The sequence below is a fragment of the Kogia breviceps genome, chromosome 8 (genome assembly GCF_026419965.1).
Source record: "Kogia breviceps isolate mKogBre1 chromosome 8, mKogBre1 haplotype 1, whole genome shotgun sequence".
NCBI classification, from domain to species: Eukaryota; Metazoa; Chordata; class Mammalia; order Artiodactyla; family Physeteridae; genus Kogia; species Kogia breviceps.
The window spans coordinates 82,425,607-82,449,026 of record NC_081317.1 but is presented as its reverse complement, the minus strand read 5'-3'; the positions used below and the strand labels follow the sequence as shown (position 1 = coordinate 82,449,026).

The 23,420-nt window shown below is 35.0% G+C and overlaps 1 protein-coding gene across 7 annotated transcripts in view; it reads right to left on the bottom strand.

Moving 5' to 3' along the window:
* VPS13A (vacuolar protein sorting 13 homolog A) overlaps positions 1-23,420 on the bottom strand; it is a 266,390-nt gene that overhangs the window by 89,072 nt on the left and 153,898 nt on the right. For all 7 annotated transcript variants that reach the window (XM_059071189.2, XM_067039602.1, XM_067039598.1 and 4 more), the window contains 6 exons: positions 20,406-20,553; positions 17,360-17,510; positions 10,093-10,220; positions 9,638-9,807; positions 8,882-9,099; positions 7,939-8,171 (listed from right to left, as the gene is read on the bottom strand). In XM_059071189.2, coding sequence (XP_058927172.1) covers positions 7,939-8,171; positions 8,882-9,099; positions 9,638-9,807; positions 10,093-10,220; positions 17,360-17,510; positions 20,406-20,553 — 1,048 coding nt within the window. The remainder of the gene's footprint in view (positions 1-7,938; positions 8,172-8,881; positions 9,100-9,637; positions 9,808-10,092; positions 10,221-17,359; positions 17,511-20,405; positions 20,554-23,420) is intronic.

The following is a 23,420-nucleotide window of genomic DNA, read 5'->3' as shown; positions in this document are numbered from 1 at the left end:
GAGGTGATATCTTACTGTAGTTTTGATTTGCATTTCTCTAATAATTAGTGATGTTGAGCATCTTTTCATGTGCATGCACCCCAAGGTTCACTGCAGCACTATTTACAATAGCCAGGTTATGGAAGCAAGCTAAATGCCCATTAAAGACGAATGGATAAAGAAGATGTGGTAACCACATACAATGGAATTTTACTCAGCCAGAAAAAGGAATAAAATTGGGTCATTTGTAGAGACGTGGATGGACCTAGAGATTGTCATACAGAGTGAAGTAAGTCAGAAAGAGAAAAACAAATATTGTATATTAATGCATATGTGGAACCTAGAAAAATGGTACAGAAGAACCGGTTTGCAGGGCAGAAATAAAGACACAGATGTAGAGAACAAATGTATGGACACCAAAGGGGGGAAGCAGCGGGTGGTGGTGGTGGTGGTGGTGGTGGTGTGATGATTTGGGAGATTGGGATGACATGTATACACTAATATGTATAAAATAGATAACTAATAAGAACCTGCTGTATAGAAAAAAATTAAGTAAAATTCAAAAAAAAGGAAACTATTTTCTAATATAAATAACTATGATACCAATTAAAGTTCAACTAATTGCAACTTATCAAAATGTATGTGGCTAAAACAGCTAGCTGGCCATAAATATCCTTCTCAAAATTCCCAATAGTCATAGATGTTTCCCTTATATGGTTGCCCAGCTAAGGATCTCCTTTTTTTAGACTTCTATTTCCATCTGTGAAGGAAAAAACTTGTGACCAAGCAATAATCCACCTACAAGTTGAAAAGTCATGTTAAAAAAAAGTCTGCTTGATATAAAAGAATGAAATTGGAACATTCTCTAACACCATATACAAAAATAAACTCAAAATGGACTAAAGACCTAAATGTAAGATGATACTATAAAACTCCTAGAAGAAAACATAGGCAGAGACCTTTGACATAAACTGCAACAATATTTTTTAGGATCCCTCTCATGAAGCAAAGGAAATAAAAGCAAAAATAAACAAATGGGGCCTAATTAAACTTAAAAGCTTTTGCACAGCAAAGGAAACCATTGACAAAATGAAAAGAAAACCTACCAAATGGGAGAAAATATTTGCAAGTGATATGACCAATAAAGGGTTAATATCCAAAATACAGAAACAGCTCATACAATTCAACATCAAAAAAACAAATAAGCAGATTAAAAAATGGGCAGAAGAAGTGAATAGACATTTTTCCAAAGAGGACATGCAGATGGCCAACAGGCACACGAAAAGATGCTCAACATAGCTAATCATCAGAGAAATGCAAATCAAAACCACAGTAAGGCATTACCTCACACCTGTTAGAATGGCTATCATCAAAAAGAACACAAAATACTAACGTTGGCGAGCATGTGGAGAAAAGGGAACCCTTGTACACTGTTGGTGGGAATGTAAATTAGTGCAACCACTGTGGAAGACAGTATGGAAATTTCTTTAAAAACTGAAAACAGAACTACCATATGACCTAGCAATTCCACTCCTGGGTAATAGCCAAAAAACCCAAAAACACAAATTCAAAAATATACATGGACCTCAATGTTCATAGCAGCATTATTTACAATTGCCAAGATATAGAAGTAACCTTGGTGGCGATCAATAGATGAATGGATCAAGAAGATGTGGGGTGTGTATACACACACACACACACACACACACACACACACACACACACACCATACACACACAGACGAATACTACTCTGTCATGAAAAAGAATAAAAATTTGCCATCGGCAGAAACATGGATGGATTTGGAGGGCATTATGCTAAGTGAAATAAGTCACGCAGAGAAAGACAAAGACTGTACGGTATCACATGTAGAATCTAAAAAATAAAATAAACTGGTGAATATAACAAAAAAGAAGCAGACTCATATTCTAGTGGTTACCAGTGGGGAGAGGGAAGCAGGGAGAAGGGCAATATAGGGGTAGGGGAATAAGAGGTACAATCTATGAGTTATAAAATAAGCTACAAGGATATACTGTACAACACAGGGAATATAGCCAATATTTATAATTACTATAAATGGAGTATAACCTTTAAAAATTGTGAATCACTATATTATACACCTGTAACTTATGTAATATTGTACAGTAACTATGCTTCAATTTTAAAAAAAAGTCTGCTTGAAACTATAAGCATGCTACCAAGGCAACCTTGCAAAGTCCCCAAGGAAAAAAACAAGAGCAGAGAGGTTATCTCAAAACTTCATGGTAGTTTACCTTCTAGGTATTTGTGAAGTTCTTTACACACACACACACACACACACACAAAGCAGAAGGCTACTGCTAAGTAGAGTGAAATGGTCAGCAATTTCAGAATGATATGGAGAATGGGGCTGAAAAGAAAAGAAACAATTTCAGAATCTGCCAAAAATGGGCTTTAATATGGGCCCTAGTAAGTACTCCTGGCTGTCAGATGGGACGCTGAGAGAGATACTATATACTAGTGGATATGAACCAGGAGTAAACAAGGCTTTACAACAACTGCAAACCAGCCTCCAATGAGTTTAATTCCTACTAGATAAAGGTAAATTGTCCCCAGTCTAGATGTCTAACAAAGAGCAAGTGAAACCCTCCTTACAGGAAGAAAATTATCAGTGAAACCTCTATAACATTTCATTATACTGTCTGGCATTCAATAATAAAGTATATGATATATGAAGAAACAAAACCTAAAGAGAAAACAGAAATAAACAGATGACTCAATTATTGGCATTATCAAGAACAAACTTTAAAGTAATTTTGATTAATATGTAAAAAAAAATGAATGACAGAGGGGTCTATAAAAAGAAATTATATAACTTAAAAATGCAATACTAGAGGGCTACCCTGGTGGCGCAGTGGTTGAGAGTCTGCCTGCCGATGCAGGGGTCACGGGTTCGTGCCCCAGTCCGGGAGGATCCCACATGCCGTGGAGCAGCTGGGCCCGTGAGCTGTGGCCGCTGGGCCTGCGCGTCCGGAGCCTGTGCTCCACAACGGGAGAGGCCACAACAGTGAGAGGCCCGCGTACCACAAAAAAAAAAAGCAATACTAGAAATTAAGAACTTGATAATAATGTTTAATAGCACATTGGACAAAACAGAAGACAGAATTAGGAAAAAAATTAGGAAAATTAGGAAAAAACATCCAATGTGAAGCATGGAACAATATGAATGGAGAATAAAGAAATGCGCTTAAATGACATATGGAATATGACTAAAATGTCTAACAAGAAACTGAGAGTCAAAGAAGGGAAGGAGAGAGAGTATGTGACATAGAAGCAATATCTAATGAGATAATGACCAAGAATTTTCTAACCCTATGAAATACACAAAGCTACAGATTCAAGAAGTACCACAGGCTCCAAAAGAATAAATAAAAAGTACATCTAGACACACCATGAAAGTTTTAAATGTACATAGCTACCAATTTAAAACTTTATATCCAGCAAAATTATCCTTCAAAAGAGAAAGCAAGATAAAGACATTTCCACACAAAAACTGAGAGTATCTGCCACCAAGAGACCACATTAAAATAAATACTAAAAGGAGCTTTTCAAAAAAATAAAAAATAAATAAAATAAAATAAAAGGAGCTTTTCAGGAAGAAAAAATGATTACAGATGTAAACATGGAGATGTACGAAGAAGTAAAAAATAATAGAAACAGATTATATGTGGGTAAATATAAATGAATACCGACTGCAACAAAAACAAAAATACCCTGTAGATTCTAAATATATATTGAATTAAAATCTATGACTACTATTACAAAATGGTAGAAGAGGATTTAAAGCATTCTAAAAGCTTTAAAAGTGGTTAAAACATTTATATTAGACTTTACTAAGTCTAGAATGCATGTTATAATATCCAGGATAATGACTACAAGAACAGAAAAAGAATATATAACTAATAAGCTAATAAAGGGGAAAAACAGAAAAATTTAAGTGCTATTAATCCCCCCAAAAGAACAATACAGAGAAAAAAACAACATAAAACACATGGAACAAATAGTATGAATAGTAGGTCACAGATTTAAAACCAATTACGGTATAGTAGTTACAGTGTGTAAATGCACTAAAAATCTTAATTAAAAGACTCAACTATGAAAAACAAATAAATATGCTGCTTACAAAATACCACAGCTTAAACATAAGGAAACTGAAAGGTTAAAAGTAAAAGGATAGGGAAAGATATACTATGCAAATACTACAAAGAAGCTGGAATAGGTATACTAATAGTAGGTAAGTAGAATTTAGAAATCATTTCCAGAGATAAAGAAGACATTTTAATAAATTGGTCAAATCTACCAGCAAGATTTAAAACAGAATGTGTACACATTTAAATGATCTAGCGTCAAAATATATAAAGCAAATATTGACAAAACTAAACATAAAATAGCTAAATTCACAATGAAAATAGATTTTAATAGATCTCTTTCAATAAACTGATAAAATGGACAGGGAAAAAAAAGGCTCTAAGAATATAGCAGATCTGAACAATATTATGGACAAAATCTATCTAAATAGAATGCTATTCCTTCAAACAACAAAACACACTTTTTCCCCAGTGGACATTCAATATTCATAAAAACAAAATTAACCATATCCTGGGCCATAAGATAAGTCTCAACAAACTTAAAAGAATTAAAATCAGAATATGTTAACAGACCACAGTGATATCAAGGTAGAAACAAACAATTAAAAGACAACCAGAAAACCCCTAAATATTTGGAAATTAAGCAAAACCCTTCTAATCCATGCATAAAAAATAAAAATGAGAAAGCATTTTTAACAGAATAATAACAATACAACATATCAACACTAGTAACTGTGCTTAGAGGAAAAATTACTCTCTTAAAAGGCATATGCTGGGAAGAAAAAAGAATATCAATTATCTAAGCATCCATAAGAAGTTAGAAAAATTACAGCAATTTAACCCAAATAAAATATAAAAAAACAACACAACAACAATAATAAAACAGAAAACAAATGTATAATGAAGGGAATCAAGCAAGTGACATTTTGGTCTTTAGAAAGACTGCCTTTGTTGGGCTCCCTTAAAACTGTGTGCTGACATATTACTAAATTCTGGCCAAAAGGATGTGAGCAGAAGTGTTATGTGCAACTTCTGGGCAGTGCTCTTAGAATGGGCATCCCTTTTTGCCTTCATGTTCTCTCCTTACCACCACCACTCACCCCCAGTAACCTGCAAGGTAGGTACATTGTGAACTGTCTTTGAACAAGCAGATTAAGTTACAGCCTACGAATAGTGGAACAAGATGGAAAGAGCCTGGTTCCCTCACATTACACCAGAGCCATTAAACTGAGTCATTATTCCATGTTTCTAGTAAGAATATTTAGTTCTACCATGCATTAGCTACCTTTGAAGCTAATACAAAATTTCATACCTAAAAATTGGCACTACTGCAACAAAGTAAAAAATATCTGTGACTGATTTAGCAACTGGATAGACAAGGGATATATCAAAATACAAAGCTGATAATTCTAATAATGCTACAGCAAAATATTTGGTAAAACTGCTACTGGTGGTACCTAGGAAGACAGACCATGTTCTTAACAACAACAACAACAACAAAAAAAAAGCCTAAAATTTTAGCTAGACAGGTCTGGCTAGAATCTTGATGTGTATTAGCTCCTTCTTTCTATTGTTTGCAAAGGCCTATAAGAGAAGGGAAAACACTGAGGAGAGCTAAGCTCTAAAGAGGAAAACTCAGCAAGAAGTAAGACTGTGGCTGTTATTTTTTCTCTGGCAATTTTTGTTAAGATCAGACATGGGAGCCAAAAAAAAAAAAAGATAACAGATGTGGCTATCCTCCTCCCCCAAACCTACTGTTAAAGTAGCCTTTACTAAGTCAGGATGAAGGGAGGATAGGCAGATGACAGATTAGTAAATAAAACAAGAGTTCTATAGCCAAAAAAACTACCCTGTGAATAAATAGTAGCTTTGGATATTAAGGTTACTTACAAATGGAACCACCTAGATGGCAAACTAAACGTCTAACGAACTAAGGACTGCCAAAGAGACCAATATCTGGCATACAAAAGCTTGTTATTATTAAAACTGCTAAAACAATCTCCAAGTAATAAACTCAACAGGAAGTAAGCTGTGAAAACAGTGCAGTTCCCGAAAAAAGAAAACAGCCACTTCAGATGTGTCTACAGTGGATAATGATTAAAAAAAAAAAATCTCTCAGAGGGGAAAGCCAGAGCCATGTGAGAAAATGAGGACAATGCTCTTTCAAGAGAAAAAAAAAAACAAAGACTCCAACACGGGCTATCCAAGGAATTTACTCCACTGCTGGAGCTTAAAGTTTTCACAATTCCACTCAGTAGGATATGATAATTGTTGTGAATCAATGACTGCCAAGTGTTTCCCATTCTTTCTTTTTCTGAATGGGTTTTTAAATTGCAATTATCCTTCCCTTATACCACTGTTATACTAGTGGTTGTAAAGACAGTGATGAAGTGTGTGCCTGTTGAAAAGTGGTAACTTATTTGTCTAGTACTTAATATATTGCCAGATCAATAGAAGTCACATGCAGACTCAACAGAGAAAACTGTCACCTAAAGATCTTGAACTCTGAGCTGAGATTTTATCCCTTGAGGAAGAAGTGAATATGTTCTATGGGTGAGAAAAGACAAGTATGGATTATCTGTATGAACAAAGGAAGAAACCTTTGAGTGGACTGTAAGAAGACCCTCTAGTTGCCACCTGTTATCTGTTCTCCTTTTCTTCCACAGTAACAGAAGTTTCATCTGAGCATAACATAGCTCAAAAAAGAGACCACATTCTCCGACCTTTGTTGAAGGTAAGGGTGGTCATACAGCTACATTCAAGCCAAAAGACTGTGAATAGAAAAAATACATGTAAAATATCTACGTATAACCTAAAACAGAATCAGTATGCCCTCCATTTTTTATCTCTTCTCTTTGCTTAGAGGTGAGCCATCAGTCTTGCGAACTAGGGAAACAGTCTTTCCTATATCCTAAGCAATACATAGGTATTTACTTTTAACAAAATTACATCTTATATTTCTATGTTGTTAATACTTAGAATATTTATACTTCTATTACTCCTGTAGAAGCCTAAATATTTTTATAAGCGTTTTATACATGTACTAGGAGTCAGACAGTTAACTTGAAAAGACGTCTTTGAAGAAGTGAATTTTAATCAGTTATGAAAAGGAGGAAGGCCAAGAGGATATTAGAGAATAAAATACAAATGTGGGGCTTCCCTGGTGGTGCAGTGGTTGAGAATCCGCCTGCCGATGCAGGGGACGTGGGTTCGTGCCCCGGTCCGGGAAGATCCCACATGCCGCTGAGCGGCTGGGCCCGTGAGCCATGGCCGCTGAGCCTGTGCGTCCGGAGCCTGTGCTCCACAACGGGAGAGGCCACAACAGTGAGAGGCCCGCATACCACAAAAAAAAAAAAAAAAAAAAAATACAAATGTGAAGTATGTCAAAACAAATGTCTGATGGTACAAATAAGCCATATGGAGAAAAATAAAAAACGCATCTGAGTAAAAATGTCTAGATGGGAGAAAAAAATTAAAAATAATAAAACTGAAACAGCACAAGAAACAACTGGTAGAAAGTCTTAAAGGCCTAAAAGCAGTGTGGAATTGATATGGTTAGAAAGTCAGAGTAAAGTCTTCACTGAGAAGTGTCTAGATGAAAGTAACTTCTTAGTGAGACTATCCCCACAAACACATAAAACAATAAGGAACAACTGGAAAAATGAAAAAGAGTTTCAAAGCTGGTGTAATAATAATCTACATTAGGCTCTACAAGCAGAAAGAAAGGTATTTTACAGAGTAAGGTTGGAAAGTATGTAGGCACTTTCTTAAATGACATACACTAAATACAAAATAGTTTACAATTAAGCTGATAAGTAAATAGTAAACTCACAGTAGTGATTTTTCCTTTTCTCTTGACTGGAAGAAATGGGCATGCTCTCACTTGGAGATCTTTAATGGCAGCGGTCATTGTATTATTTTCAAAGTCACCTTGCCAACAAATCTCACATTGTGTTGTAATGACTAAGGCAGGAGCATCATTTCTTGTCATATCAGCCACAAACACAATTTCAGGATTTTTAATAATAATATTAATTTCCCACTTCTCTGATTGCTGTACAAGTACTAAAATAGAAATAAAAACAATGTTTTAAAATAGTTATAAATCCTTCTTATATACATTACTTATGAAAAATTATTATTTATAGGAAAATGTTACTTTCATTCTAAGTAAAAAGTAAAATAAAAGAATCTTAGGTCCCAAAGGAATTTACTGCAACTCTCTTGGTATAAGATTTAAAGAAGGTATGGCCATAAGAATATTTCAAAATGTAGGGAAAAATCTCCACTATTTAATGGCAGAGCTGGAAATAAATCTAGTTTCTAACTCTCAGCTTGACACTCTTTCTACTCTACCACAATGAATGAAATATGTAAAAGATAATAGAAAATTATAAATATTGAATATAACAAGAATAAAAGAGGACTTTAAGTTAAAATACTATCTTTAATTATGAAAAGGAGTGGCTGTTTCATTATTCTCTCTCCATTTTCTTCCAATGAATTCTTTCAAATTACTGTCTTCAAAGAAGTACAATTACTTATTTTAATATAGGTCTAATAATTTTTGAACCCAATATATATTTACACCTTGAAAAATATGCAAACTGTACATCTTATCAGAAAACACATTTAAGTTTTCCTTTTACCTCTGAAAAATAAAGATTTTTAACTTATTAATCCACTTAACCTCATCATCTAGAAGGCTAATCAAGGTAAGTGCTATTATAGCACTTCAATAATACAGATATTAAATGTTTTAGCCAATAACTAACCTTCTTCTTTAGCAGGCCATGTTTGAACACTGGTTTCTACAGCAGTGCCTGTAGTGTAGGCCTCAAGAAAGACATTTGCAACTGTCAGCAGAAATTCCACACTTGCACAAATATACATTTCTTGAAGGACTAAATCAGTCACCCAACCGTCTCTGACTCTCTTATACCTTATATCCATCATGTCCTTTTTGTCAAACCCAACTGTTAGTCCTATCATTCTGAAAAACACAATAATAACAATTCCTATGAGTATCTTACAAATAATCAAACACACCAATAAAACTCAAAGACCTCTTACCCTTTCACTGACAACAAACCAGCATTCTGAAGTCATTTCTCTTAGTAAGATCACAAAGTACTCCAAATAATAAACTTACAGACTTTGGGAGCTCAACTGTTTCATAAATTAGGAAGTATATCCTTAAGAAATTATCAGAATTCTGAATCTCAGCATATTTTTTCTCAATTTTTCATATATTTCCTGTTACAATTCGCATGGATTAATAATTTAGACACAGATTAATTTAAAAACCAATTTAATTACACTGATTATTTCCATATAACCCATCAATCAACCATTCAGCAAGAACAGCACATAACCAGGGCATTTCAAATGTTGGCTTAGAACTATGAACTCAACTGCATTGAAGCTCTGAAGATTTTAGTAAATACCCAGAAAATGAACATGCAACTTTGAGAGTAAGTTCTGTAAAATATACCAACCATTTCTGAAGTAAAAACTTAGAACACTATTACCTAGGAGTTGCCTTCTTGACATGAGGCCTTTTGTCATCTAAAATACAGTTTTTTAATGAGAAGGAAGAAAATGTTGAGTCATCTGTATACATTTTTAAAGTACTTATAATATTCTCCAACTTAAATTCAGCAAGTTTCAGAGAAGGATCACGAATATCTGTAAAGGAAGTCTGTGGAAGAGGAAATCAATACAAATGTTACACAAAAACACAAATTTAAAACATATTTTAAGACATGAAATACCACATTCTCTATCTCCAAAGAGCTCATAATGAAAGGCATGAAAAATATTAACTTTAAAATTTTATTTTTCATATCACTGGCTATATTTTAAAAGGCAAATAGTTAAAATTATTTTATTATTAATGTGAAAAGATCAACAATTTTTCTCAGAGGAACAGATATTCCAAAATATAGGAAACAAGAGAAAATATATTTTTTCTTCTTCAGCTTACCTGTTTAGGACCTGGACTATACAGTACCATGGTGAGATAATCAGTTCTGAAACTCATATTTAGTGTTGTCTTAACTTGGGAAGCATGTGAATGTACTTCTACCACAGCAGCTGTCACTACAGTTGTTCCTTGGAAATATTAAAGTTATTGGACAAAAGAAGAAAGTCAGGAATGGTAGAACTCATTAAAACAGACCTCAACTAGATTTAACATAATTATTAAATAAATGGGTATAGTATAATGTTTTCCCAAAAAATTTAAAAGATTTAAAAATTCTGATGTTGAACTCACTAACTCCTGGCTTAGGATTCTTTGCATAATAACCTGAGAGTATTAATTAAACTCTTGGTTTACTTCTAATAAACTCTTGGTTTAATTTTTGTAAAACGAGAATAAAAGAACTAACCACTGGGTTTGTTTTGGAGATTAAGCAAAACAGCATGTGTAAAATGCATACTAGAATACCTGGTATATGTGTTTGGTATTTAAATTTTACTTCAAAATCTAAAACCAAACAAGATACTTTAGATGACATTAAAAAAAATTGTTCCACTAAACAAAAGGATCCAAAATTCAATCTTTTCTACGTTTTATATTTTGGGACAAGGTATTATATATACATGGTACATATTAAATGGACATATAATAAAAACATAGCAATTCCTAATTCTCATTCTACTAGACTCCAGAGACAAGTACCACCATTCCAGGTAACTTTTTTTTAATTTAGGTAAAATTTACATCCGTGAAACATTTAATGAGATTTGATAAATATAAACATCCATGTCACCAACACTCCAATTAAGATACTGAACATTCACATCACTCCACAAAGTTCCCTTACACCCCTTTCCCAGTCTATCCCAACCTCCCTACCATTCTAATTTCAATCACCTTAGATTAGTTTCGTTGGTTCTTAAATTCTGTATAAATGCAGTAAGATATATCATACTCTTTCATGTATAGTTTCTTTCAGTTAATATTTCTGAGATTCACCCATGTTACTGTATGTGTCAGTAGCTCATTCTTTATGTACTCCGAAAATGCACTGCATGAAAATTGAGTTTTCCATCCTAGTGCTGATGAACACATGGGTTATTTCTGGATTTAAGCTATTTTTTTGGTGTGTGTGTGGTACGTGGGCCTCTCACTGTTGTGGCCTCTCCCGTTGTGGAGCACAGGCTCCGGACGCGCAGGCTCAGTGGCCATGGCTCACGGGCCCAGCTGCTCTTGGCATGGGGGATCTTCCAGGACCGGGGCACGAACCCATGTCCCCTGCATCGGCAGGTGGACTCTCAACCACTGCGCCACCAGGAAAGCCCCCGGATTTAAGCTATTATGAATAAATCTGTTGTAGATGTTCCTAAATAAGTCATTTTGTATATATATGCACTTATTTTGGGGTACAGTGGGGGTAAATACTTAGGCTTATAATTGTTTGTTATAGGGTAGGTATACATTAACTGCCTAACTTTGTCAAAAGTATTATACTATTTCACTTTCCTAAAAGCCACATGTGAGAGTTTCAGTTGTTTCACATTCTCATCAACATTTGGTATTGTCAGTCTTTTAAACTTTAGTCTGGTAAACGGAAGTCTTCCTGATAAATATATTAGCGCCTTATCATGTGCTTACTGTCTATTTAACCTATTATCCTTTCTAAAGTATCAAAATCTTTTGGTCATTTGTTTTTTAAAAAGTTACTAATTTCAAGTTCTGTATTCTAGATATAAGAACAAGGTCAGATAAAGGCATCTTGAATATTTCGTCTAGTCTGAAGCCCAGTCTTTCACAATCTTGATACTATCATTTTTCCCCCCTTTTAAAAAATTAATTAATATATTTTTTGGCTGCGTTGGGTCTTCCTTGCTGCAGCGGGCTTTCTCTAGCTGTGGCGAGAGGGAGCTCCTCTTCGCTGTGGTGCACGGGCTTCTCAATGCGGTGGCTTCTCTTGTTGCGGATCGCAGGCTCTAGGGGCGTGGCCTTCATTAGTTGTGGCGCGCGGGCTCTAGAGTACAGGCTCAGTGGTTGTGGCGCATGGGCTTAGTTGCTCCGCAGCATGTGGGATCTTCCCAGACCAGGGCTTGAACCCATGTCGCTGGCATTGGCAGGGATTCGTAACCACTGTGCCACCAGGGAAGTCCCTGACAGTATCTTTTGATGAGCAGAAGTTTAACATTTTGATGAGGCCTACTTTATAAAGTTTTTCTTTTATGGTTAGTGCTTTTTTATCTATCCAAGAAATCTTTGGCTATCTCATGAAGATATTCTTTCATGTTTCTTCTTCTAGAAGTTTAAAAGTTTCAGCTTTCAAATATATGCCTTTCATCCATCTCAAATTAATCTGTGTATGGTGTGAAGGGACAAGTTCAATTTTTCCTACATTTACCTAGTTATGACAGCACCATTTGTTTAAAAGTTTATCTTTTCCCTATTGACCAGTCTTTGTTGAGTATCAGTTTACTTGTATGTCTTCTGGACATTCTGTTCTGTTTTACAAATCTATTTGTCTATGTTATGCCAATAACATACTAACTTAATTATTGAATATTTATTGTAAATTGTGAAATTAGATAGTGTAAATCTTTGCTCTTCTTTCACACACACACACACACACACATGGCTATTCTTAATCCTTAGCATTTCTATATAAGCTTTTAAAGTAATTTTAAAATTTCTATTAAAGTTTGACTGGGATTATGTTGAATATATAAATCAATATGGTGAGAACTGACATTTAAACAACATGGATATTTTAACAATACTGAGAATTTTCAATGCACAAACATGGCATACATTTTCATATATATGGGTCATTTAGTTTTTCTCATGAGTATTTGGTAGCAGTCTTGCATAATTTTGTTAAATTTCTTCCTAAGTATGTCTTCTGATGCTATTGCAAATAGTTTTTAAAGTCCTATTTCTCAATTGTTACATATTAACCCATATCTTGTTAAAAGTGCTAAATTGATTTAATTCTAGGAATTTGTTGAAGGTTTCTTAGGGTTTTCTGTGTAGTCATTCATGTTGAGAAAAAAGGCATTTTTAATTCTTTCTACTCTGTAGACCTATTAATCCTTCTCTTGGGGACTTCCCTGGCAGTCCAGTGGTTAAGACTGCACTTCCACTGCAAGAGGCGTGGGTTTGATCCCTGGTTGGGGAACTAAGATCCCACATGCCATGTGGTGTGGCTGAAAAGATATTAAAAAAAAAAATCCTTCCTTTGGCTGTATTGCTCTGTCAATGACTACCAGCTGAACATGAATGATGAATGTGGACATTCTTGCCTTGTTCCTATTTTAGGTGGAAAACTTTCTACTTCATCATTAAGTATGCCTTTTTAGACATTTCTAGTTTTTATCACAAATAGATGCTGAATTTTACCAAATGTTTTTCCTGCATCTTTTGAGGTGATATAACTTTTTCTCCTTTCTCTATTAATTTGGTGAGTTACCTTAATTGATTTTTGAGTGTTAAACCAACTTTTCATTTGGGGATAATTCTCAGTTGGCCAAGATGAAATATCCTATATCCTTATTGCTGGATTCAGTATACTAATATGTTGTTAAGAATTTTTATGCCTGTGTTCATGAGGGATACTGGTGTGCAATATTCTTTTCTTGAAGTGGCTTTTTCTGTTTTGTTTTTGATTTTAGTTTTTGGTACCAGGGTAATGCTTGCTTTATAAAATGTCTAAGGAAGTGTTCCCCCTCCTCTATTTTCCAAAGAGTTTAACACTGGTATTATTTCTTATTTATATATTTAATAGAATTCACCACTGAAATTCAATTCTTTTAATAGATACAGAGCTACTCAGATTTTCTATTTCATCCTATGTCAGTTTTGGTAATTTTTTTTCCAAAAAATTTTTACACTTCATATAAGCTCTAGAATTTATTATCACAAAATTATTCATAATATTCCCTTATTCTCCTGGTAGTGAACTACTGCAGTCTAATTAATTCTGATATTGATAATTTGTTTTCTATCAGTCTTGCTAAGGATTTATCAATTTCATTAGTCTTTCCAATGAAAACAATTTTGGACTTTGGTAATTTTCTCTCCTGCTTATGTTTCTCTTTCACTGATTTCTACTTGTCTATATTACTCTCTTCCTTTTATTTATTTTGGGTTTGATCTGCTCTTCTTCTAGTTTCTTGAGGTAGAAGATTTTATCTTTGATTTTTAACTCCAGTATAGTCCTTTATAGCTACAAATTTTTCAGCACTGCTTTAGCTGCATCCCACAAATTTTGACATTTTATGTTCATTATTTTCAGTTTAAATAATTTTGATTTCCCTTGTTTTTCTTTTTTAACCATCAGTTATTTAGAAATTGTTTAATGTCCAAGTATTTCAAGCTTTTTTGACATTCAATTGCTACTGATTTCTAACTTAACTCCATGTGGTCAGAAAACGTTAGCTCCTCCCTCCCACCCACTGGTCTACCTTTGTGAATATTCCAGGAGTCCTTTAAAAAAAGTATATTCTGCAATTGTTGAGTGAAGTATTATATTAATGTCAATTAGGTCAAGTTTTTTTAACAGTATTCAAATATTCTATATTCTGATTTTTTAGTCTATATTCTATCAACTAAGAGTGGTGTGCTAACTATCCAACTATGATTTTGTATATGTGTATATCCTCCTTTAGTTCTGTCACTTTTTGCTGCATATATTTTGAAGCTCTGTTATTAGCACATACACATTTAGATTTATTTTCTTTGTGAATTTATTCCTTTAACTTTATTAAAAAAAAATTTGTACATGTCTTTTTGAATTATGGTTTTCTCTGGGTATATGCCCAGTAGTGGGATTGCTGGGTCATATGGTAATTCTATTTTTAGTTTTTTGAGGAACCTCCATACTGTTCTCCATAGTGGCTGTATCAATTTACATTCCCACCAACAGTGCAAGTGGGTTCCCTTTTCTCCATACCCTCCCCAGCATTTATTTTTTGTAGATTTTTTTGATGATGCCCATTCTAACTGGTGTGAGGTAATACCTCACTGCAGTTTTGATTTGCATTTCTCTAATAATTAGTGAAGTTGAGCATCTCTTCATGTGCATGCACCCTAAGGTTCATTGCAGCACTATTTACAATAGCCAGGTCATGGAAGCAACCTAAATGTCCATCGACAGATGAATGAATAAAGAAGATGTGGAATACTACTCAGCCATAAAAAGGAACTGAATTGGATCATTTATAGAGACGTGGATGGACCTAGAGACTGTCATACAGAGTGAAGTAAGTCAGAAAGAGAAAAACAAATATCGTATATTAACACATACATCTGGAAACTAGAAAAATGGTACAGATGAACTGGTTTGCAAGGCAGAAATAGAGACCCAGATGTACAGAACAAACATACGAACACCAAGGGAGGAGGGTGGTGGTGGGATGAATTGGGAGACTGGGATTGCCATATATACACTAATATGTATAAAATAACTAATGAGAACCTGATAGACCTTCTTGACTCAGAGTTGCTACACACTTTCAATTTGTAAAAACTGCAGTATCTTAAAAGCACAATAAAAAATGAAGCACAATAAAACGAGGTATACCTGTAATTTCTTTGGGAATGGGTATAAAGAAAGTAAACTTTGAGTCACTGGAAATCTGAAAATTATTGTTTTCACATTTAGATGATGGTTTGGCCATATATAGAATCCTAACTTCAAAATAACTTTCCCTAGAAATTGGCTATATTACTCCATTGCCTTTCATCCTCCATCCATCCCATCCCATCCAGTTTCATTCATGATAAATCTGATTGCAGTCACTTTTCCCCCAAGCCCTAATAGGCAGCCTGGTTTTTCTTCAACTAAAAATATTACTTTTGCTGTTCTGACATTTCATGAACATGTGTTTGCATGGGGAGTCTTCAATCAGCTTGAAACTTGGTAGATTCTTTACATCCAAGACTTTGTTTCAATATTTACTTAGTTTTGGAGAGTTTTCTTCTATTATTTCTTTGAAAGATTCTTCTCTTCTATTTCCTCAGTTCTTTCTCCTGAAATACTTATTATTCTGGAAATTGGACCTTTTGAACTAAAGCTCTATCACTCTTAAGTTTTATACCACCTTCCATCTCTGTGCTTATTTTTCCTCTGTGTCATAGGAGATTACATTAACCATACAGTCCAACTCAGTACTTACGTGCTAACCCCAGGCTTTGTGCATTTGTTTTGTTTCAAAATTTCAGCAATCATATTTTTGGTTTCCAAGAATTCTTTCTTATCTTGCGAAGGCAGAAGGTAGTGAAGGTAGGATTCGGTTCTTATATTCTCAAAATCCTCTGATTATGAATTAGAGTTTGTTTTCTGTTTGTTCACATTCTCTTTTGTTTCCTTAATTATTTCTGTTTCATTCAGGAAACACTATCTTTTTATCTTGTTTGCTTTCAGGCTTAGGTTCTTGTGATTTTCTTTATATCTGACCATTAATGTTTAACAATAAGGGACTAGGTTGGTTATTCTAGCTAGTAAGAATGAGGATTCCGGTAATGTTACAAATGTAGGTTGTTTCGTTGCTGGGATTCTCCCTGACTGGAAAAGCTGTGCAATATATTAGTGCTTTGCAAGAGTGGGTCTTGTGAACTAGCAGATTTCACTTTGAGGTAGGTAGATTTGGGGTTCCCCAAAATGCCAAAATGAAGAGAACTTTATTCTAGTGAAGCAAAATCATCTCAGCAGTTCTAATTAACCCAATTCTCTATATGTGCTGGTGCTGAATTTAGCACCTAGTTAAGATTCCACATAATAAATTAAATCCAACATTGGATGCAGACTTCTTCTGAGTTACAATTCCCTCTGATCTATTCCATCCACCTTCTAATTATTTGTTGAAATCCATCATTTAATAATGATCATCCTCTCTTGACATCTCTAATATTTTGATACTCCTAATATTAACATAAAATATTCCATCTGGAACATATGCTGCACTAGGAATAAGGGAGAAGGAGGGGATGAAGAGAAAAACTGAAAGTAAGGACTTACAGGGAAGTTGTAAGAAGAATAAATACATACTAAGAATAAATACATACTATGGAACTTTGTCACAAGACTTGAAATTTTGATACATAAAAAAAAATCAACAGAATGACTAATAACAGACAAATCAGAAATACCTGAATAAGATAAGCTAAAGAGAAAAGATTTATAAATCTTATTTTACCCAAACCTAGAACTAGGAAGAATGAAAGGAAGGACAGAAGGAAAGAAGAAAAGAGGAGGGGGACTAATTTAAGGTTAAGCACATACCTCCTGAATGGTGTGAAGCATTAGTAGCACCACTAGTAACACTAGACTGATCTTTTATTACTGCACATGAGGCACTATCACCTTCTTCATACCATATGTTGCTGTATAATGTTTTAAAAGCAGTTGTTATATCTTCTTGACTAAGAATGAACTGTTAAAAAATAAGATTTGCTCATTTTAACATTATTATTTCATGCAGTCAAAAATTTTCATACAAGAAAAACAATTTTCATTTCAATCCTCTACAAAACCAACTTTTAACATATTGGATAATTCTACTAACTGAATATTCCATTTTTGAAATGATCATGTGATCTTCAGTACCTTGTGAAATACAGAACTAAATTAAGTGTCAGCATCAATGAAGCTATGAATGATGAACGTTTTTTGTTATGAATGTAGCAATTAACCTACTAATTTTAAACCGCTGAAATGAACTTTCATTTTCAAGTATTCATGTAGCGCCTTTGTATTTTTTTGGTTAGTAAGCATCTCAATTTACAAATATAGAATAATCAAAAATAAATTTATACAATCGAAAATATTTTACACTATGTTTTACATGAATTATTTTAGCTGAACCTCACAAAAGTCCTAGGTGTAAAGAGTATAATCTTGATTTTATAAGAAGGTGAGGCTTAAATGATTAAGTATCATGCTTAAGTCCACTTAAAGAATGCAACACACTAATTCAAAACTCCATGTGTTGCAAATTTAGCCTAAAACCACTAGCATAAGACCTGTCTTGAAAGCTGTGATGGTTAGACTTAGTCAAATATTATTCTAGATGTTATATATATATATAATACACACACACACACACACACACACACACACACACACACACACACACGGTCCTGCAGACCTCCTACAAATGCCCAGCTGCCTTCTGGGGCAGATCCACTAGAATGAAATTGAGTCTTCCCCTATCAAGACCACCCGAGGAGTTAGCAGCTGTTGCAGTCCACCTTAGGGGACCACATATTTGACTCTCCCTGGATCTCAACTTCAGAGTCAGGGAGAGGTTAAAACTGAGTCTTCAAGAAGTCAGTCTAACGCATCCAGACCAAGAGTATACACACACATACACACACAAACACACATATATCCTACTGGTTCTATTTCTCTGAAGAACTCTAATACAACAGCAATTCAGTTTAAAAAAAATAAAGACCTGTGAGTTTTAAATTGATATGTCTAATAACCTCAAGGGGATAACTTTAATTCCACAAAATTTAACAGTTTTATTTGCATCGGGCTTCCTTTGACTGCATTTCAAAAGTGATAAACTAATCTACTGTTTTAAGATTAACTCCATGTGTACCTTATTCCTGCTACTTATGTTTTGGTTTTAAATTTTCATTTATTCATGACACTTATTTTGTGATTATTATGTAGCAGGTATTGCAAAAATAGTATATTCATATAAATTAATAAAATGAAATTAAATATTACAATTTCTAAACCATAGTCTTTCAATTAGTGCATGTATATTGAATACCTCCCAAATAATTGATATTAATCGTTACTCTTCACTCTTGCCAACGGCTCAGTGAAGGAAGCTGGAAGAACTGTAAGGATTCAAGGAATACTGGTCTCTGGCTCCTACATTTCAGGACTGGCTGTGAGTGCTACCACCGAACATCTGACAAGTCAAAAATCACAAACTGCAGCACTTAGCCTGGATGCATTAGAGTAACCGATTCTAGCCTCTTTGTTCTTTGTGATGCAGAGGATGATGTCCAAGAGGGTTCCAATGTGTGAACCTGGGGGTGAGCCACAACAGCTGCTAATATTCAGATAGGTCACTGCAGGGGAAGACCCAATTTGATCTGTCCTGGAAGGCAGCTGGGCATTTGCAGAAGGTCTGCAACATCATCTGAACATTCTGCATGGATTCTCCCTGGAGAAGAGTGAAGGAAAATGGTGTCCCAGCCGCCCCACACAAATCTGCCTAATGACTGGGCCCAGTGGGGAGAAGATTTGCCCAGTATGCTAGGTAGAACTTGCTACTTATGTTTTATAAGTTTCTAACTGTTGTCTTACTAATACAAAGAGACTTCAATTATTTATCTTAAGAAGATATTGCCCATCTATAATTTAAGGAGTCCGTATGATCTTATACACAGAGTTTAAAGATCTTGAGTTGAAATCATCATGTTTTAAGTTTTAAATACATTTTTAAGTAAAAAAATCTGAAATTTTTAAAATGATGATTTTCTCTTTTTGAATATAATTTTTATGGGGAGAAATAGAAAGGGAAATGGGGGGAGGTGAAGGGAGGGAAGAGAATCTGTTAAGTAGGTTTCTTAAAGAAATCTTCCAGAGTGTGTGTTGCTGTCACTTTACCAAAACATGTGATACAGTTTTGACTTCCATCCAGTCGAGAGATAAAAATACGAACTTGTGGATAGTTACACTGGAGATCTGTGACGCAGTATCAACCAATAGGGAAGTAAAGTTATGTCTAAATTACTAACCATTTGCCATTTTCATCTTCAACCACTCCATTCTTCTAGGACCTTTGCTATGTTACTTCATATATTCCCATAGCTTCAAATACCATCTATAATCTGATGATTTCCAAATCATTATTTCCTGCCTTAGACCTCTCTACTTACATCTTTATTAAAATATCTAACTGATACTTACAGCACCATGTCTAACATTTGTTTCCTTCATGAGATTTACCATAACTTATAACTATTTCAATTATGTGCCTGTGTACTTTTTTACTGTCTATCTCACCTCTGGACCACCACCACCACCAACCCCTGCGTTACACTGGTAAGTTCCATGAAGCCAGAGGTAATGTTACAACTTCTTTGCCACCGGATCTCCAATATCTGGCACAGGGTCTAACACTCAGTAGGCACTCAAATATTTGTTGAATAAATGAATGATGAACATTTAATGCATTCTTATGCTATTATTTCATTTGTGACCAAGGTAATTAATATATAACTTTTACACACAAAATGACTTATGTCCCCAAGCAATATTTTTTAACAAACAAAACAGGAATCAATAAGCATCCAAAAGTTACCTCCATGGGCTTTAGTTGAGCATTTACATTAAAACAAGGAACTTCCTGGTACCACTCCCAGGATAAATTTCGCTCAACAATCACCTCAAGATTTAGTGGCAATAGTAGATCCAGTACTTCCTGGTATGCATCATTAATAAATTGAGACCTATAAGTAAAAATAAAATTGTTTTGAATAGATTCATACAAAATCAGAAAGTTAAAAAATTAATTATTTCATATACAAATAAGAGAAATCAATAATTTTTTGTGTGTGAAGAGAAAAATAAAATCGAACAGGCTTTCCATGTAAAATGAGAGATGAAAGTCACCCACTTTCAAAGTCACCCACTAGAAACCTACTAGAAACCTGGGTGACTTTCTCTGAGGTGAAGTGTTCCATGTTGAAGACAAATAGGATTTTGCAATATATTAAGAAGTGCCAAAAATATACAAGTTGAACTGGTTTGCAGCGCAGAAATTGAGATACAGATGTAGAGAATAAACGTATGGACATCAAGGGGGGAAAGTGGCGGGGAGGGGGTGGTGGTGTGGTGTGATGAATTGGGTGATTGGGATTGACATATGTACACTAATATGTATAAAATGGATAACTAATAAGAACCTGCTGTATAAAAAAATAAAATTTAATTTAAAAATTTTAAAAAATATATACAAGTTGGACAATAAACTCTTAAAATGAGAATTATCTCTGCATAATCTATAAACATACTTTATATGAGACCTTATTATGAAAACATTTAGGGGCTTCCCTGGTGGTGCAATGGTTAAGAATACGCCTGCCAATGCAGGGGACATGGGTTCGAGCCCTGATCTGGGAAGATCCCACATGCCACGGAGCAACTAAGCCTGTGCTCTATATAACTACTGAGCCTGCACTCTAGACCCTGCAAGCCACAACTACTGAGCCTGCGTGCCACAACTACTGAAGCCCACGTGCCTAGAGCCCATGCTCTGCAACAAGAGAAGCCACCTCAATGAGAAGCCCGTGCACCGCAATGAACAGCAGCCCCCGCTCGCCGCAACTAAAGAAAGCCTGTGTACAGCAAAGAAGACCCAACGCAGTCAAAACTATATAAATTAATTAATTTTAAAAAAACAATGAAAACATTTAAATTCACTGATTTACACATGTTAGCAGATTACCACATATCCCCTTACTTCATAAGAAACCAATTTGTACCATATGAAATTCCTATTTCTATGGATCAAATATACTTGAATATGGACAATTTCATATTAAGTTGAACCATATTTGCCTTTCCAAGTACTTATAAGGGTAGGACTGATGCTCAGGAATGATGAAGAGTAGTAGGTTGTGACCAAAGAAGCCTCCCATTATACCTTCAAATGACAATCTCAAGGTGGTACTCCTCAATAATACGTTTACATTTTAATTGGCAGCAAATCCCAAATTCTTCAACTAGGGAATGAAGCTATGACTGTAGAATTTACATATCACTTATTCAATTGGAGAGAAATATGGGAGTCACCAGGGATCTCCTAGAATTCCTAGCATCATACCATTTGAATGTATTAACTATAGGGTAACATTATACTTAGCATGTATGCATCCTTGCAGTCTCCCTTAATGGTACTAAGTTAAGGATCTAAAAGCTCTAAGCGGATACTACATATACAATTTTAATAGGTGAATATGAAAATATATAGCTATGCCATAAGTCATTAAGTCAACCTTATATTGTTAAAAAGTTATGCTGTTTCCAATTCATCACTGTAATAAATAACACTTGGTTCATTAACTTTGTACATCTCTTTGAGTAAATTTCTTCCTGTGGACTAATTTCAAGAAATAATAACTGCTTTGTCAAAAGATTACTTCCTCTGGAAAAACCTTTCCTTACCAGTACTAGTTTTCCAGGCAATAAAAATTTTTTCCATTAGGAGAGTTTTGTAAAGACTGAAATAAGTGGAAATCCAAAGGTGCAATGTCTGGTGAATACAGCGGATGAATCAGAACTTCCCAGGCAAGCCGCTAACAGTTTTTGCCTGGTCATCAAAGAAACATGCGGTCTTGTGTTATTCTGATGGAAGATTATGCATTTTCTGTTGACTAATTCTGGATGCTTTCCTTTGAGTGCTGCTTTCAGTTGGTCTAATTGGGAGCAGTGCTTGTTGGAATTAATTGTTTGGTTTTCAGGAAGGAGCTCGTAATAGAGGACTCCCTTCCAATCTCATCATGTACACAACATCACCTTCTCTGGGTGAAGACGGGCCTTTGGTGTGGTTGGTGGTGGTTCATTTCTCTTGCCCCATGATCTCTTCCGTTCCACACTGTTGTATAGTATCCACTTTTCATCGCCTGTCACAATTTGTTTTAAAAACAGAACGTTTTCATTACGTTTCAGTAGAGAATCGCATGCGGAAATATAGTCAAGAAGGTTTTTTTTGCTGTGGAACCTAAACATCAAAGCGATTCACATAACCAAGCTGGTGCAAATGATTTTCAACACTTGATATGGATTTTTTTAGTATGCTGGCTGTCTCCTGCGTGGTATAACGTTGACTGTTCTAAATTAGTTTCCATTTGATCGCTATGAACTTCAGCTGGTCTACCCGACCATGGAGCATCCTCCAGTGAAAAATCTCCAGCACGAAACTTCACAAACCACTTTTGATCTGTTTGATCAGTCACAGCTCCTTCTCCATACACTGCACAAATCTTTTTTTGCGTTTTTACCTTTCTTGAAATAATAAAGCATAATATGCCAAAAATGTTGCTTTCTTTCTTCCATCTTCAATATTAAAGTGGCTCCACAAAAATTCACCAACTTTGGGGCTTCCCTGGTGGCACAGTGGTTGAGAGTCCGCCTGCCGATGCAGGGGACACGGGTTCGTGCCCCGGTCCGGGAAGATCCCACATGCCGCAGAGCGGCTAGGCCCGTGAGCCATGGCCGCTGAGCCTGCGCGTCTGGAGCCTGTGCTCCGCAACGGGAGAGGCCACAACAGTGAGAGGCCCGCGTACAGCAAAAAAAAAAAAAAAAAAAATTCACC